At 43.2% G+C, this 18,574-nt stretch overlaps 1 protein-coding gene across 1 annotated transcript in view; it reads right to left on the reverse strand.

The window, feature by feature from the left end:
* Window positions 1-12,539, reverse strand: part of rnd3a (Rho family GTPase 3a) — a 14,979-nt gene extending 2,440 nt beyond the window's left edge. Inside the window, exons 1-4 of the mRNA XM_010770754.1 lie at window positions 12,283-12,539; window positions 11,748-11,835; window positions 2,522-2,631; window positions 523-657 (exon numbers count right to left, since the gene is read on the reverse strand). Coding sequence (XP_010769056.1) covers window positions 523-657; window positions 2,522-2,631; window positions 11,748-11,835; window positions 12,283-12,432 — 483 coding nt within the window. The 5' untranslated portion in view covers window positions 12,433-12,539. The remainder of the gene's footprint in view (window positions 1-522; window positions 658-2,521; window positions 2,632-11,747; window positions 11,836-12,282) is intronic.
* Window positions 12,540-18,574: the final 6,035 nt, after the last annotated feature.

Raw genomic sequence — 18,574 nt, forward strand, 5'->3', positions numbered from 1 at the left:
AAAGCCTCTTTACTTTGAGTTGAGTAAAGAAGTTTAGTCAGTACTTCTACTTTCACCAGAGTAGCTTTAAACACCAGTATCTGAACTTCTACTTGAGTAAAGGAGTACTTTTGNGTTGCCGTTGTTCAGCATGGAAACATTCATTAGCTAACAATGACATTATTGTTCTATTAATATAAAGGGAGGTCAGGTACTCTTTAAAACAGCTGCTAGTTATGGGTACTTTTTACTGAAGTACATTTCAAAGTTCTTTACTTTGACTTGAGTAAAGAAGTTTAGTCAGTACTTCTACTTTCACCAGAGTATTTTGAAACACGAGTATCTGAACTTCTACTTGAGTAAAGGAGTACTTTTGCCATCTCTGGTGCAGGTCAACAATGACGACAGGCTTTTCCCTCTTAGGGATCAGTTGAGGCTTATCGTACAATGAGCAATTATTCACGAATGATTGCAGCCAGGAAACAGCTTTCACTAATTGCACGTCTGACGTCTGAAATGTGTGATTTTAATTAATCTGCATACCTGGTCGTAGGAGACGGGGGTCTGTCTGTGGTTGGAAAGCTCCACCAGCGTGCTCAGATCTGTGCGTAGGTCTGACTTGCATCCCACTAAAAGCATCTTAGTGTTGGGACAAAACTCCTGGATCTCCCCTTTCCACTGTGGAGAGACAAAAGCTTGTGTCATGCAACATTCAGAGGAAAAACATATCACCAAAGCGGTATAATACGAACAGGACATCTATATTTTTAGCTCCATTTCCTCAACAGACCACCGAGGGAAACCTTATGTTTATTTAACTGCAATTAAGGGGTAAATTATGCATGTTGACCGGACACAACCCCCCATCATCCGTCTTTTAAGTACAAAGGTTAAAGCTGCCACTTCCTGGAGCCCCTCACGCTTTCGGCTCTGGAAGCGAACTACAAATAATCCCCATGTTTCCTCCCTGACAATAATAAATGCCCCGTGATCGATGGCGTGTCTCCGGGGGATTTAATCTGAGGCTAATGTGCCTGAGGCCTGGCTGGTCAGGGGATCAAGTTCATCGACGTGCAAGGAGGAAGTTGTTTAGTACGGTTGCACAAACACCACTTGAGAAAAAGCGTAAAGATGAAATGAGACCAACACTAATTCTAATCTTTCTGAAACATGACCTGTGATCTGTAACACAGTTAACTTCTTTCAAAGTAAGAGCACGACAAGGCTTAAATATTGTCAAACTATTTTCCTTTTTCATGCAAAATGTCAATAAATGCAGATTTACTACTTTTCTGTCCTCGGTTCCTTGATTCTTTAGATGTTATGTTATCTAGATACGCACTGAACGCTGACATGTACAGATCATTGATCACTTATTTGTATAATCATGTATATCCCCTTTAAACTCCCTATACCAAAATAGGCAAACATGGGTATATTATAACAGGTTGACTTCAATATCCGTCAAAATAAAGCACCACAAAATGACATTAATGGGATTATGGTTTTGGTTCCGACTGATTTTTCACCAACTTCTGACATTTTAAAGACTAACGGCCCGTCTACACTACAGGCATCGAAAAATGCTTTCAACGCTTCGCCCATTCACTTCGCCCATTCACATGGCATGGCTTTGCAAGCATCACGAGCATCTATCGGCATCAAAAGTTGAACAATGTTCAACTTTTGAGGCTCGATGCTTGGCATCAGCCAATCAAATCCCGTTTATGCAAATCCCGCCAGTGCAAGCGCAGCCAATCAAACCGCGTGCAAGCTGGGAGAGCCAGACCGCAGTTCATTTCCTCATAGCAGCCAATCAAACCGCGTGCAAGCTGGGAGAGCCAGACCGCAGTTCATTTCCTCATATTCCAAACGAGATATTACGGTAGCAAATCACCCGGTTCTTTACAACCAGAACTATTTACCGGGATACAAACCGGAGAAACCAGGCATGGAGGGAGGTGGCAGAGACAGTGGGTGAAACTGGTAGGTTTTCCCCTGTTTGGAGAGTTTATATCCAGTTTACTTCGTTTTAACATTGCTATTGCTTTGTATGTCGGGGGCGGGAGATTCATGTGATTGGTTGTTGGTCGCAAAAAATCGCCAAGCTTCAGACACGCCCAGCTTCAAGATATTTTGATGCCTGTAGTGTAGACGGGCCGTAAATGACATATATTTCAAGTTCCAGCCCTAAGTCAGGTGGGTTCACTGCCGTAAAAATGGTTTTACATTCAACCTTTATTTGACACCCATCAAAGCCTGATGTTGCATGTCCTGCTTTACAGTATGTGCAGTAAACATACATCCCAGTCATCATGTGAGGATCTGGCCTCAGACAGGATTTAACCCAACGACCCTCTGGTCACACCACAGCTTTATAACCTCACATCACAAGATCTGACGTGACGGAGGCTACAGGGAAATCTCTGGACTAGACTTTAGTCAGCGGATCAAACAAAATCAAAGGAGGAATGTGTGGAGTTTAAAGGCTGAGCTTATCAAAGGTTTCATTGAGTGATTGTGTCAGGATAGAGCTACAAACCTTTTTCATGACACTATCGAGAGTTTCAGGGCGGCTGATGTCGAAACAGATGAGGACAGCGTCAGAGTCTGGGTAGGAGAGAGGCCTCACATTGTCGTAGTATGGAGATCCTGCAAACACAGGAAACAGGACGTTTGAAACACATGGTGCGTCGTGCAGATGTTGGGCAAGGACTTAGCAACACAGACATGTAGATATACAGACAACCAGGGACAATCAGAAGAACATTTGACAACGTTTACGTTAGCACAGGTTTTCAATTCAGGGCTTTGATGGTATGGGAACTTTTTCCCTCACGAGACCTACAGCTCTTCGCTAAAAAGGAAATACCTGCATTGAAGCGAGGGGCAGCTACAGAAAACCACACGTATTGAATGCACGAAGCAAATCCTGGTTTTAGCCTCTAAAGCATTCCTGACAGTTATTCTCTTATGGCATGATTGCAGCTCAGCCATAATCCATAGCAACCGGGCGAGAAAAAACAAATACTGCAGCATCAGTCGGAAAAATGTGCTGACTACGGCGAGAGCACTTGTTGAAGAAATCCTTTTCTGGAGAACTTCAGAGCGGGGGAAATTACTCCCATGCTTTAAATTGAAACCATGTGTGCGTAAGGGGGAGACGCCCATGTCTCTGTGGCAGACAAACGTCTCCTGGGAGGAAGGGAGGGGGAGATGAGGGGAGGGTGGCGTCATGTCAAGGTGAGTCAAGATCACATGACGAGCATAGAGCTGACCACACACACGAGCAGCTGCCAAGAATCTGGAGAATTTTGTTTTTGGTAAATGAAGGTCCCGCTGGGAGGTCCTTTTCTAAACACTGCACTGGAGAAAAGACAGACACACACACACCATGTATACATCACTTCAGGGGACATTACATTGACTTACATGCATTTCCTGGAAACTTATCCTAACCATAACCAACACATGCCTAACCCTAACCAAGTCTTCACCCTAAAATTAATGATTCCCCATGGGGACCTCCATTATGTCCCCATAAGGGAGGCGAGTCCCCACATGTGACTTTGTGAACATATTTAGGTCCCCACAAGGATAGTAATGCTAGGCCACACACACACACACACACACACACACACACACACACACACACACACACACACACACACACATCTCAGCCTAATGGGAAGCGACGACAAACTGGAGCAAAAATAACTTGGAACATATAAATCATTGAATTAGGATCACAATCAGAATTAATAGTTTGACGTATATTGTGATACACTTTTTCACAATGGGTAACATTTTGTAATCTTTTTTTGCAATCGATCAACAGCTAGTAAAAGTTTAGTGTGAAAAATGTAAATGTCATGCACGATCAGTTTGAGGTGCAATTAACCATCTGCTGTGCTCTGTACAATATTTTGGTGTGAACATGAACTTCTTCTCAGGAGCCTTCACACCACAACCTGCTCATACAGAGGATTACGTCTTTCCCCAGATGTTAACTTTAGCTTAATACTACAAATTAAAGTGGCTTAAGATTGTGCACAATTAATAGTCCTGTCTCTGTTGATGTCTAAATGTATTTTAAGAATCTTTACACTTTTCTGGCACTTAATGTTCTCTCTCCATTTGAGTAATGAAACCTTTAGGATTCCACGCTTCCTCCCTCCAGCTCCGGACTGCAGCTCGCTTTATGTTTTATGTATATTCAACGTTTTCCTGTGCGGAGAGAGGACGGAGTACAGTGCCACTACTGCATGTGCTCAGACCGTCCCACTACTGCATGTGCTCAGACCGTCCCACTACTGCACGTGTTCAGACCGTCCCACTACTGCACATGCTCAGACCGTCCCACACTGCTTCCATGTTAGCGGTGGAGAAAGAGACAGTTATTTTTCTTGCAACTCTTTTCCTCGTCGTCCCTTTTCTCTCCAGTCTCAACTTTATACCCCCTCCCCCCTTCTCTGGGGGTGATTCAGCATTCGGAGGGGAGAGGAGTTGTTGTGGCAGGAGAGGAGGAGGAGGAGCAGGAGAGAAAGTGATATTTCTATTTTGTGGGCTGGTCCTGCACTGGCTGAGCTGAGATGACAGGCTGAGGGGTGTGTTATTACCCCCACAGCCCCCCCNCATTGACTTACATTTCCTGGAAACTTATCCTAACCCTAACCAAGTCTTCACCCTAAAATTAATGATTCCCCTCATGGGGACCTCCAATTTGTCCCCATAAGGGAAGCGAGTCCCCACACGTGACTGTGTAAACAGATTTAGGTCCCCACAAGTATAGTAATGCTAGGACACACACACACACACACACACACACACACACACACACACACACACACACACACACACACACTCTCACTCTCTCACACACACACACACACACACACACACACACACACACACACACACACACACACACACACACACACACACACACACACACACACACACACACACACACCTCCCAATCTAAACAGTCTGGGTGCGAGACGACACCGTTTATTCAATCTTTTTTGCTTCCTTCCTTCCAGGCCCTCGCACAACAAAGCGTGACACCGGCTGATGTGTGCACAATAAATGTTGCTGCAAACAGAAATCTGAGTTCACAATCATACAGTGACAGAGCCAAGGTTTTCTGGGAGGAGGAGGAGGAGGAGGAGGAGGAAGAGGAGGAGGAGAAACCGGTTTGTTAGGTCACAATCCAACAGGGATGAATAAACAATGCTGGGAAAACTGCACACCCAGTGAGGGCAACAAAGAGGTATTTTAAAAAGGTATAAGAAGTATTATTAGACATGATTCCTTTGCTTCATACACAGGAGTGTTAGAGCCAGGCATAAGGAGGAGAAATGGGAGATGTTTTTGTGAGAATATCTTGAGACAATGTCAAATTACTAGCATTAGCGAGTTGACTTTAATCTCGGCATCTCTACTTGTTCTCAAAATGCAAAATAACAGTTTTTCCGCCCTCATGCCTGGCCCTTATACTCTCCTGTAGTTCCCCTCGGGTTGAGCCACCTTGATGAAGACTTGATGCTCTAAAAAGTATCATTTTTGGAGCGCAATAAGATTCCATCCTTCCTAAGATTTTCAATATCCAAGCTTCACAGAGTGGCGTATCTTTCTAACCAGCCATATTTGACTGAGACACAATTCTGTTTGCAAGCTCACAGTTTCATTTGGTATTTTAGCTAACTTGCTTGAAGGCTGCTCTTGATTTTACAGGGGGGGCAATTCAGAGCAGGGGAGTTGTAATGATGGGACATGTTCTGTTTTAAGGAGGTCATTGTCTCAATTGGCTCAAAGCCTAAATTCCACAGTATCACTTTCCCAAATGTTGGTACAGGACGTAGCTAATTTCCGCCTTAATGTCTTTCAAAATGGATTTAGAGATGTCTCAGATGGGAACAGGCTTCCCCACTGGCTCCCTGACGATCTATAGAGCGGTGCGTTAGGTGACGACACCTAAAAAGGCCCGAGTCGGAGCTGCTGTCATCGGCACGGCACAGGAAGAACAAGGCGAGCAGGAATGTGGCATCCCCCGCCATAATTTATACCCCATTTCTCATGGCTGTCTTACAATCAATCAGAAACACATTGCATTGTTTGAAGGGTTTTTTCCACTGCCTGGAACCAATCACTGGGAACATAGGAGCCCGCGTCTGAAGCCGTGCAGTCCGTTGACATTTCACAAAGAATTTATTGTTTTTACCAACCCAATGAGGGGAAACGCACACACATCGGGGTCTGTGGGTGCAGAGTGTGTGTGTGTGGTCCCGGGTTCAAAGCATCTGCATATATTCCTGTGAATTTTACCTGGAGATTAAAGTATTTATAGCAGCAAATCCTCAGAGTGCATCTCTGCAAACTAAATAAAGCTGCACGACACAAACAGGAAACCTTCACAGAGGTTTGAAGTGTGCATGCAGCGTGAAGCGAAGACTGTGTGCTGGGCTGTTAATGCTTTTCAGGAGACTTTTAATAGGAGACATTTGCTTTCTTGTCTGGCGTTTATGTCGTAACTGCATGACGCCTGAGTCTGGGACTAAATTGGGCTTTGAGGTCATCTACCTTCCTGCAAAAGATAAGCACACACACACACACACACACACACACACACACACACACACACACACACACACACACACACACACACACACACACCGTCATCTAGTAATTAGCTCTTGCCATTGTTCCCTCCCGAAGGATCTCTAAATCTGGAAGGAAGACACACACACCCTGACCTCCCTTGCGGTCTTTAAACACACGCCATCTCTCAAATGTGTTCCCCATTGCTCACAGCAAATAAAAGCAAAATGACATGAGAGACTACACAACATTGTGAGACAATACCCACTGATGGAAAACCAAATAACCTTCCATGACTATGCAGAGACTCTACCAATAAATGTAAAAATATTCTTCCTTCCTGGTTTTGTTAATGTGCTTTTCCAGGCTGGTTTCCACAACAGCTGGGTTTGAAAAGCCCCGCTTAATGCAGTGCGTACACATCAAACGAGATGGGAAATAAGCTCTGCTCTATTCATGTTATGTGACTCAATATTCACATTCCCAGATGTTCCACGACTTCCACTGACATACCAAGGAATCTGATATTTCCTGAAAGTAGCCTGGTCTGGAATACAGTCCTTAAATATTTCATGATGTCTTAGAAATCCCCCTTTTCTGTAGAAGCCCATCACAGAAAATGGTTTACAGGAAAGACTAGGACTAACTACAGTTAAATTATCGAATAAAATGCAGATTATTTAACTAATTAGGATTTATAAATGTCCGAAAACAGTGAGAAACATCCATGACAGTTACTTAAAATCCAAGTTGCAACATATCTCAATGGTAAATAAGCTGACTTCCGCATGAATAATAACTGCATCTATTGACACAAGTATATATATTTTTTGCAGCTTCACTTAAAAGACGTGGAAAAATTATATATAACGGTCCTGAGTTAAGCCAGCTGCGGCCAACTGTCTGGAGGTATGGCAACAGGTCTGCAGGCGTACTGATTTACTGCATAGCTAACATAGCTGAGCAGAAGCAAAGGGGGGAGGGGGTGTGTGTGTGTGTGTGTGTGTGTGTGTGTGTGTGTGTGTGTGTGTGTGTGTGTGTGTGTGTGTGTGTGTGTGTGTGTGTGTGTGTGTGTGTGTGTGTGTGTGTAGCCTTCAGGGACACCTGTGGAAAGTACAAACAGCGACAGGCACGTACAGCCATTGAGCTGAAATATGTAGCCTTGCACAAGCCAGACACATTTAACACAAACAGAGCGAGGAAGACAGAAAGCAATTTAAACTGAATAACCTGAACCAACATCAGCTGAGGTTGCTGTGGTTACCGAGATCTTCGCTGCTGCAAACGTTGCCGTGGAAAAGTGAAGCGGTATCTAATTTAAACAAAGCTTATGATGTCTCATACAATATGAATGCGCTACGATGCAATGATAGAGAGATACCATGCATATGTTATTGTAAGACTCAATATTTAACTATGGGTTACAAAACTCAATTAGATGTTTGACGATGCAATATGTTACACAAGATGTTACAAGTGACACTATGATGGGATATGATGTTAAAATGTATAAGTAGTGACTTGATATACAACATTTTGGCTCTAGTGTAAATGTTTTTTCTCTACCTCATGAAGTTCCAGACCTTTTGTTGAAACGTAACTTTAGGACAAGCATTCGTCTCAGATCCTTTTTCACGCCTTGGAGGTGTTGTTATTTACACTTTAAGGCCACATTAACAACAAAGTGTGACTCAAGTACAACTCCACATTACAGCTTTTAAGCAGGGTACGAGTTACATGAGGTAAACGCCAAAAATTGGTGCCCAATTCTTAGAGTTTATGTAGTTGTGATAATCATAACATAAACTCAGAGAAAGGAGGTTGGATGTAGTTTGAAGTTAGTCATGTCAAGCTTGTTTGAATCTATCTGTATTGCTACTGAATCGCACATTTAAAACATGCTCCAATATTGGTGTGGGAAACCCCAGAGAAAAGCCAAAAAATGGTCCTTTCATGTCCATATGTGTGTGGTCTATCACATTTTCCACATCTGTTAGGATATTCAAGTTCTTTCAGTGTGGGCCGGTCTTTATAAAGCTTAACATTCACACAGCGAACGGTACGACACAGAGTTCAAGGTGTTCGGTGTCGGGAGCGGACATTTTAATGTCAGGTGTAACATCATACAGAGAGTCCTTCCCAGCATTAGCGCACAGGAAGTGCATTAATCTCCTGTCCTTTCTCTGTATCACCTCCGTACGCTCAAGGCTCTCTCGCCAGTCGGCAAATTCCAGTGTGATTCAATTTCCCCTTGAAAACGAGGTAGGCTTTAGTGAACCACGCCACTTCTCTTTCACTCTGCAGTGGATCTGGGCCTGCTGGGTACAATAGGGGTCTTTGTAGCGGAGGAAGTAGGAACCTTTAGTCTGAGGAATGCCAGACATGCGGCTCCAATTCTCTGAACCCAGAAATTTGATCCAATGCAACAATGGCCGCCGACACAAGAATGGAGGGGGCACGGTGTGTGAGGAGCTTACTGAGTGCATGGAAAATGCCTCATGGTTCAGCTGTCCTGCATTATAGGGGAACATGTCGGAGAGGCAACAGACGGAAATCATAATCCGAGCTCCGCTATATTCCTTTCAAACTATTTGTCTTCCTGTTTTCCAAAGTGGGTCATCTTTTAATGTGCAGAGTCGGTAGCTGTTCAAATAAAAATAAAAAACAACAAGAACTTTCCCTCAAGGTTTCCCGGGATACATATTATCAAATGAGATCCATAGGGTCCAACGCACGGGTCTCTTTGGAGAGTTCCTGGGTTTGTATACGTCCTAGCTTTGGCGAATTGCCTCAGGAACTCAAACACCTCACACAATATTTGATGCAGTGTGTGTTAAGAGAAAGCTCTGATAAACCAACCAAACTAGAGCCGAAACTGGTATTCTATCTATCACAGCCACTAAATCAACGCTAATATTGCTCCACATCCGCTGTTTGTGTAAATAACAACTGTTTGCTAACACGTTGTGCAGCCCAAAAATAAAACAGATGCAAGTTTAAAAGCCAATAAATCGTGAAAAACAATACCTTTTTTTATGCTTTTCTTTGTTGTATACGACTGTGAATCGCATATTTTTGGACTGGACAAATAATTTAAAGATTGGCTTTGAGAGAGTGCGATGAACTTTTCTATTTTGTTGCTGTTTTCTGACAATTTAATAATGAAAACAGTTGACAGTTGCAGCCCTGCCTGAGATAACCTTCTTACAGGTTTAGAGGTGGATTGTTTTCTCATTTCCCCTTGAACGTGAAGAGGCCTCAGGCTCCTAGCTGCAGGCGTTGTTTCTGTTTACCTTCCCTGTCTTCCTGTCCTCCTGTTTGGCTCCCACACAAACACCTTCGCAGAGCGCTTAGACGTACAGGCAGCAGACAGGGAGCGTAAAGCACTTCCTCTGCTGCTGCTGCTGCTGAGAGATGAATCAAAGGCTGGAGCTAGCACAGACAAGCAGGGTGGGACAAATGGAAGGCAATACACCCGGTAGGCATTTACCTTAATGACCTGAATTACTGCCATCACCCTCCCTTCCAAAAAGTACACACGCCAGCCATCTCATTAGGCCGCTCATCACTGCAGAACAAAGACCACCACGGAGTGTGAAGGTGTGTGTTTGTGAGGGAGGGGGTTGGAGTGTTTATGCTGGGCTTTGTCCCGGTGCATGCTGGGGTCGAACACACACACACACACACACACACACACACACACACACACACACACACACACACACACACACACACACACACACACACACACACACACACACACACACACACCTCATGAGATAAGGGATCGATTGGATTGGCCATGGCCGATGGGTGTCTCTACAAAAGGACCAGTCAGGCTGAAGGCTATATCAATCAGTCTGTGTGTGTGTGTGTGTGTGTGTGTGTGTGTGTGTGTGTGTGTGTGTGTGTGTGTGTGTGTGTGTGTGTGTGTGTTGGGTGGGGGTTTGGATTGAAGGGGTTGGCTCAATCTCAGCCCCACTGATCTAATAGGAACGGCGTCCCCCCCTTGCTGTTTTATGAAGCAGAGAGAAGAAGTAAAAAATGGCTCCAGGCGGTCGGCCAACACAGCGCAATAAAACAAAATTCTCACTCTGGCCGACTTTCATTTCTCCGCCTTTCTATTTCCACAGCGCAACACATACTGTGGGGGGTGAAGGAATTTGAAATCCGACCTCCTCGTACGACTGGCTTGTGGTGTTACTAGCTCTGAAGTGTACAAAACAGCACAAATCCAACTATTTTCTGCTCAAAATCTGCTCGATTGTGCAAAACCTGTTCATTGATCCCTTAGTTTTGCTTCGTTCGTGCACGGCTTTTTAAAGGTTTACAAAGTTATTCAGACATGGCTCAGGAATTCTAAGCTAGAGACCCGCAACAGCTGTCTGTCCATTTGTCCCCGCCCATCACACACACACACATGCTCACACACACACACACTCACACCTCACTCACGCCTGACTGCTGTGCTATTCCCTGCTAAGGCATTGATGGATGGGAAAGTGGGTTTGTTTACACATAAAACACACACAGGCACGGGGGACGCAGCAGCTGGTTTGGACCCTGAACGCAAAGTCCAACCAACAAGCGATAAACATTTGGAGAGCCAGTACACGTGTTGCACAACAAAACTTTCCCAAAAAGCCGCAGTGGGAGGAATGTCAAAGTGTGTTCTCCAGATGTATGAATGTGCTCAATCCAGCCTTTCATTATCTTTCCTTTCCTGTTTCTGCTTTGGCTTTTCTCTGCTGGGAAAAATTCATAAATCAGATCCAGCTCTTTGTTGCATTTCTGTGTGACACTGAACTATACGTTTGTATGTAGGTAAAAGGTGACTGAGGGGAAACGTGTGGAGCTGAAACTCAGACTGTGAGAAAGGGATTAACCCAGCTTTTTATTAAAATGGGTCACGGATTCATTTCATTATTCAGAAATGTGAGCCTGGGCCTCTTAATATCCTATGAGTTCGACATTTAAGGGCACCAGTGTTACAGACGGACACCTATGGATGAATTGAACCACTATCTGATCATCTCTAACCAGCAAAAGATGCATTTTGTCCTCAGAGGTCACAGAGGGTTAGTGACCTGCATGCACGGACATGTTGGGACATTTCACCACAGCAGATTCGACTCACAACATGACACAAGAGAGAGGTTCATAATTACCTGAGGTGTCCCACAAACTGAGCTCAATCCTCTGCGTGTCGATTTCAAAACTGGCAGTGTAGTTTTCAAACACTGTGGGGACGTAGGTCTGCAGGAAACAGGAATAAAAGACGTGTTTACATCATAAACTTAGCGGGGGAGAAATGATAAACAATGAGGCTAATAGACAGGGGAGTAATACAACATGTACAATAACTAGCATCATAATAATTACCTCTTTTATTGAAAGTTTGTCCTTCAGTAAAGACATTCATTGTAATTAACATTTGCTTGCGTCTAGTTTTTTAGCGCTGTATCTTTGCTGTTGTAATTGTGTGTGTTACAAATAAAGGATGTATTATTTCTGTAAAAATAACAGCAGCACTAATACATATTACAGCTTCAGCACATAGGCATCAAACAGGCTATAGGCAACACCCAATGCCTGCCCTTCAGCATCCCTGCAGCACACACACATCCGACACATCCCTCTCCATAACACAGGTTATACTTCCCATAATGATAGATAGCAGGTTAATGAGCGTAATGTTCTCACCTCGGGGAAGCAGTCCTTGGCGAACACGTGAAGCAGGGCGGTCTTCCCGCACTGGCTGTCTCCCACCACCACGATCTTACACTTCACACTCTGACTGGGCTCCATGCCGGATAGCAGAGATAGTTTCTGACAGGACCGTCTCTCCTTCATTGATTTCAACCGGAACAAAATAAAAATAAAAGTCCAATCAGGAGGCGTAGAAAAGCTGCAGAAGCGTCTCCTTTATGTTGCGCCTCCTCCGGTTTCTCCGCTGCTCTGAGCCGGTGAAAGACACTGGCCTCTATTTATAACATCTCACGAGCCTGACCGGATGACGCGCGCGCCTCCCTCCTGCAGCGCGTGGCCTCCAGCAGGGCGCCCCCGTTTGGACAGTCCAATAACCACAGCTATCAACATACAATACAAACTTTTATTATATTTTATATAGGAAGACATAAAGAGACACATACGACAATTTCATGGATTTATAGGACATTTGACAATGTATAAAGTATCCAATGTTTATACTTTGTAAGTTGGTCTCTTAAGTTTCTTTAGTGTATTCTAACTAATTCTGTATATTTTGTACTGTGTCTGTTCATGTTTATTTTATATTTTAACTCATGTGCAATCCCTTGTGAACATGCAGATGCAACAGTTTTCCAATGTGGGATCAACAAAGTACATCTATTTAAAAAAAGACAGGAAGGCAACAATGAAGTCATCTCCCTTTTTCCAGAAGCAGACCCATTGTCTTTTTAAGGAACATTTTACTGCAGCAATATTGGTTTTCTTTGTGTATAATAGATAAAAAGATATACAAAAATGTATAATGACTTAACACGTCTCATTATCACCTTTATATGTTATCTTAGTTCCTACAAAGAATTATCCCTCTTTCTGCAGTTGAACATTGTGCGCAGGTATTGATCGAGTCACCCATGTTTGTTTCTCTTGAAGCAATCAAATTTGTAAAGCCAATAAACCCAGTGCTGCTTTGGTAGTTTCCCCTTATTATCTGAGAACAATACACATACTTATTATAGCAAAGAAAACTCATTACAATTATGAGAAGATGGAGAAGAGATTTCCCTGCAGGCTTCACAATGCACCACATTTCTATCTTTCAGAGTGAACAGACCCCCTCTTGGTCCCAAGGTATCATCTCCAAGCCTTCGGGCTGCTTTCCCAACATGGCAGCACTGATCATTTCTCTACAAAAATGGGAAAACAGCAGCGTTGTGCATCAGCTCTCCCCTCTGTGACAGAGTGATTGGACTCTGTGTGTCGCTGGCAGCGTTTTGTTTTACAGTGAGACAGCTCCACCCTGCAGGCTGTGAGCTGGGAGTCCCGTCTGTTGTGTGGGAGCATCACTGCCAGCAGAAAAAAACGGATTTGAGTCACTATGGCTCTGCTACTTGGCTGCCATCTCTGTACCGTATGCATTTAACCTCATCACAATTCTGTCTTAATATGGAAAATATGTTGATTTTACCTGCATGTGCTGCCTGTCATCTGGTAACCTTCCTCTGGTCTTTATCATCCCAAATAAATGCGGCTAGCTGAAATATGAAAGTGTCACAGCAGAGGAGAAGGTGAGCAAAACCACATTATAAACACCTCAGCTAATGTGGTTTTGCTCACCTTCTCCTCTGCTGTGACACTTTCATATTTCAGCTAGCCGCATTTATTTGGGATGATAAAGACCAGAGGAAGGTTACCAGATNTAACGTAAGNGTGTCACAGCAGAGGAGAAGGTGAGCAAAACCACATTAGCTGAGGTGTTTACACACTGCGCCCCTGTGCCCTTCTCCATGTGTGTGTGTGTGTGTGTGTGTGTGTGTGTGTGTGTGTGTGTGTGTGTGTGTGTGTGTCTGTGTGTGCTATAGCCTGAAGCATTGCCAATCTCACTTGCAGCCACACATTTGGGTCAAAGTGAGAATGTCCAGAAACATCTTAAAAGGAAATGTCTCCCATTTATTTATCTACATACCAATCTGTGATGTATCGAGGGGTTTTCTTATGTTCAATAATCGTTTTTTGTTCCCTTAGCCTGATCTACATCTCTGACTTTAATACATTTCCCAAAAGGCCTTATAGCAAACATGATCTTTCTTATACAAGAATTGTAAAACTGGCTTTCATTTGGGACGATTTCTGAATAAAAACAATCCAAAAACTTCTTGAAAAATCCCATTAGCTTTTTGTCATGGGAACCAACTAACTTCCTCTTTGACTTGTCATCCCTGCAGTGCTTTATTTCAGCTCAGAGAAAAGACTCACATCCTTGAGAAGAAGAAGCTACACTCCACATGTCCTGTGTTGCATTCTGGTCTATCGAGTGTTAAGTCAATATATACATTCCCTTCCCCCCGTGCATCTACAGCATGATTGATGTTTCTCGCTGAAAGAGATAACAAAACAGGTCCAGAACACACAGCTAGTCCACATTAAAGCGGCCCTTTGTGTGAATGGGATTGGCAGGCAAGTGCAGCCGCCCAAATACTGTACATGCGGCCCAGAATAGCAATGAGGGTGCCACCTGTTTGGTCACATGGTGCCGTCAACATCTTGCATGACGGCATGCAAACACGGAGCTCATTTTTCCTACAACATCAACACATGCATTTTTTATTTGTACCCCTACAGCAGTCTTACTTTGGAGGCTTTATCCACGGGAAATTGTAGTTTGGCATCAGCTGGCTTTCAGGCATGATCTTGAGGTATCCTTGAGTAAAACGTCAATAAACTCGAATACTGCAGCGCTCCTTTGGGAACCCTTTAACCACGTACCCATCACTGCCTGTCACACACAACAGAATAAAGCAGAAATACCTTCCTTTTTTTTGCCTTTCTTTGAACATATGATTCAGGTTTTTGAAGGAAAATACAATTTTAGTCCTTGAATGAATTATTTTGAATGCTTAAACTCCAATGTATCATACCGAGTAATGATATAGTGTACATTTGAATGAATACACTGTAAATAAACAGAAAACGCACTTATTGACCTTGGTGTGTATTCCCGTAATGCTAGGTCAGCCATATCTACCTTGCAGTATTTTGTAAAGCCCTTCCACATGTTGGCACCCTAACAGTTGGAAACATGGCATTAAATCAGCTATTTTTAAAGCCACAAAGAACTGAATTATTCATACTGAAAGTACCTCAGAGCAGAAATGCTGGAGTTTCCAATGACAACTTGTGTTTTGCATGGCGAGCTAACATCGCTATCCTGCAGGTCAGGTCTGGTTCACGCACCAATGCACGTATTTCCTCCTGTGTGAGGAGAAAATAAGAACATTTGTCAGGTTTGTGCAACGATTTCCCCAGACATTTTTATTGAGAAGAAGCGTACAAGTGTCAGCAATAGTAGACTCTAGTCTAATCTAGACTTCTTTGGGGTGGAAATCATGCTTCTCCTTTTCAACATGGAAGACAAACAAAACAGCCAACAAGAAATAATAAAGAAAAAACATAGCATGACAGGAATACCATACTTAATGATAAGTCTGTTTGTCTTTGCTTTAAGACATCTGTAGCAATGTAGAGTTATCCAAGCATTTTCCAGACATTTTAAGCAATCACAGGTACAGTAAGCATTTATAAACGATGGTTTTAAAAGCGTGTCTCAAGATGATGAAGAATGAGTAACTAACAGACTGATTTGAAGTGAATTTAAAGGGGTCTGTGCTGCCGGGGCTGCAGAGCTGGAGGTGTGTGAGGAGGAGTGTAGGTCAGTGGGCCGCGCTGCCCCTCAGTTATCTCTGTCGTCGTGCATTCAATCAGCGACGCACTGACATTTACTGCACGGGGCAAACACACACACACACACACACACACACACACACACACACACACACACACACACACCCTCGCTCAGATTGAGAGGGATTTCCTCGACGGTTAGTCACCGCGACTGGGAAATTAAGGGCAGATTCAAAGCATTCAGGGAGAAAAAGCAATGGTTTCCTTTGTTTTTGAGTCAGAACAAGTGCATGGCAGTATTAGAAGTGTCTGCTGTGTTTGCCTTGGCTTTTGAAAATGAAATATATGAGTCGTTAACACGCGGGTCGTTTGTTGACATATGCATTGACATCATCTTTGATTTAACGACGCTGTCCACTGCATCGAAGCAATTTCATTTAGATTGTATTATAGATTTCTCATGACAGTTTGACAGTACAAGGACGGAGCAATAACCAGATAGATGGGGTTACCATGTTTAATTACTTCATGCATGTGTTTCTAGAAGTGCATGCACAGGTTCTCGCATTGTAACAGCTTTTTCGTTTGTGTCAAAGCAGTGAATATAATCTCCAAAGCGAGTATGTAAGATACATTTAGCAAAACACGACATGTCAGAGAGTAGTTTGACCTCTCAGTTTTCTGCCCGGCTTGCAGCTTTAATCTTTGGCTGACAGCAGCAGGGGGCCGCAGTCTGAAAATACTCTGGATTCAGAACAAGAGGTGATGTTATTTCACACCAGCTGGTGTGTGTGTGTGTGTGTGTGTGTGTGTGTGTGTGTGTGTGTGTGTGTGTGTGTGTGTGTGTGTGTGTGTGTGAGAGAGAGTGTGTGTTCCTGTACATGTTTGTCTTCACACACACTTTCCCTCAAAGTCATTTGCATGGAGAATGAATGATCAAAGTCTAGATACATAAAGAGTTTACATTTCCAAACGTGGTAGGTAACATTATAGTAGTTGTAACATAACACTTCAAGTATTTTTAAATGTTGTTTTCTTTCCAATTAACTCGATTAATTTCACTGTTCGGCATTTCATTTTACGATGTGTTTTAGGAACAATAAGACCAGTATGACTACACACTTCAACACACGCATACATCTGCATTTGGCAGGCCTTCTGTGCCGAGTTGAGGTTACTAAATCAAACATTTTCCGAATGGTTGTGAAGGCGGGAGTGATAGTGAACGATTAGTTGGTCTATAAACTTTCCAAAGTTTGAAATAGCTACATTTAGATCTCTGTGTAATGATCCAAACATCCCCATACTGTCACGATCTGTCTGTGTTGTGTTTTGTCTTTTTCTGTCTTTGGTTTTTGAAAAGTGTTCACCCCCTGCCTTGCCTGTTGCTGTCTGTCTGTTTTCCCTCCTGCCTGATTACCCGATTGTGTTCACCTGGTGCCCCTGTGTTTTCTCCTCACTCCTCACCTGTGTCTTGTCGTGTATTTAAGTTCTGGTTTTTCTGTCTGTCATTGTTGGTTCATTGTTTGTCGTTGACTGTGTTCACGAGGTAGTGTTCTGTTTGTTCCTTAAAAACCTTGAAATAAAGTATTTTTTCTGTTTATTCTGCATTTGGGTCCTGCCTGCTTCACTCACCTTAACACATACGTGGCCTCGCTGAAATCCTTGTAATCACTGCGCTGAGTGATGACATATTTTCCATTCGTACTGTTTCTGTATCAGATATGATATAAATTGACCATCGCTGAACACTTACTGGGAATATTTCCAAAATTCCTTTTAGTTTTAAAAATACCATAAGAAATGTCTCCTCCTGTTTCCAAACGTTCAATCTGTTCTTTCATGTTTTTGGCTCCAGCTTTTGAGAAGTAGAAGAGACTCATGCAACAAGTTAAACTAACATTAAAACCTGTTCGACATGTTAATGATTTGTTAATTTTCTAATGAACTCTGTTGTGCCTTTCCCTTTATTCTCTATTGCAAGCAATCATGAGTAATATGTATCCAGGAAGGGTCGGTCTGTTCAAACAAGTCATGGGAGTGCACAGCTTTACCAAATGCTGCATGACTCAATGATATAACTCTATGTTAAGATAACGTTTCTTTCTTGTGTTTAGAACCTTAGGAAACCCGCTTATTTCAATAAACGCAGAACAGTGTCATCAAATAGCAACAACAGAATCCGAAATAATCTTATTTTGTTGGTTTTCTAGCTCATGACACAATGCCGAGAACCCCTTAATGAATCCTAATAATCTCTTCCTCCCCTACACATGACATTTTGTTTTAATAAACCATTAGCTTAATATCCCGCGCTGCATAGGGCAGCGAGGGCACGACACACACACACTGACGGGAACACACACACAGAGACAGACGTGCGGGGAAAAGGCAGCGATGCGTTGGAGTACAGTAAATCTTTGCAGTGTCTCTCCCGTCAGTCATTAGCTCGGTTCAGGCATGGATACACACTCTGATGAAATGAGGCACAGTCAATGTGTGTGTTTAATAGATTGAAGGATGAATCATACGAGGGCTGACCTGATTCTTCAGGGGAGTTTCAGACTGTGTATGTGTGTGTGTGTGTGTGTGTGTGTGTGTGTGT

This window comes from Notothenia coriiceps, unplaced genomic scaffold (assembly GCF_000735185.1).
Source record: "Notothenia coriiceps isolate Sejong01 unplaced genomic scaffold, NC01 NC01_scaffold00009193, whole genome shotgun sequence".
NCBI classification, from domain to species: domain Eukaryota; kingdom Metazoa; phylum Chordata; class Actinopteri; order Perciformes; family Nototheniidae; genus Notothenia; species Notothenia coriiceps.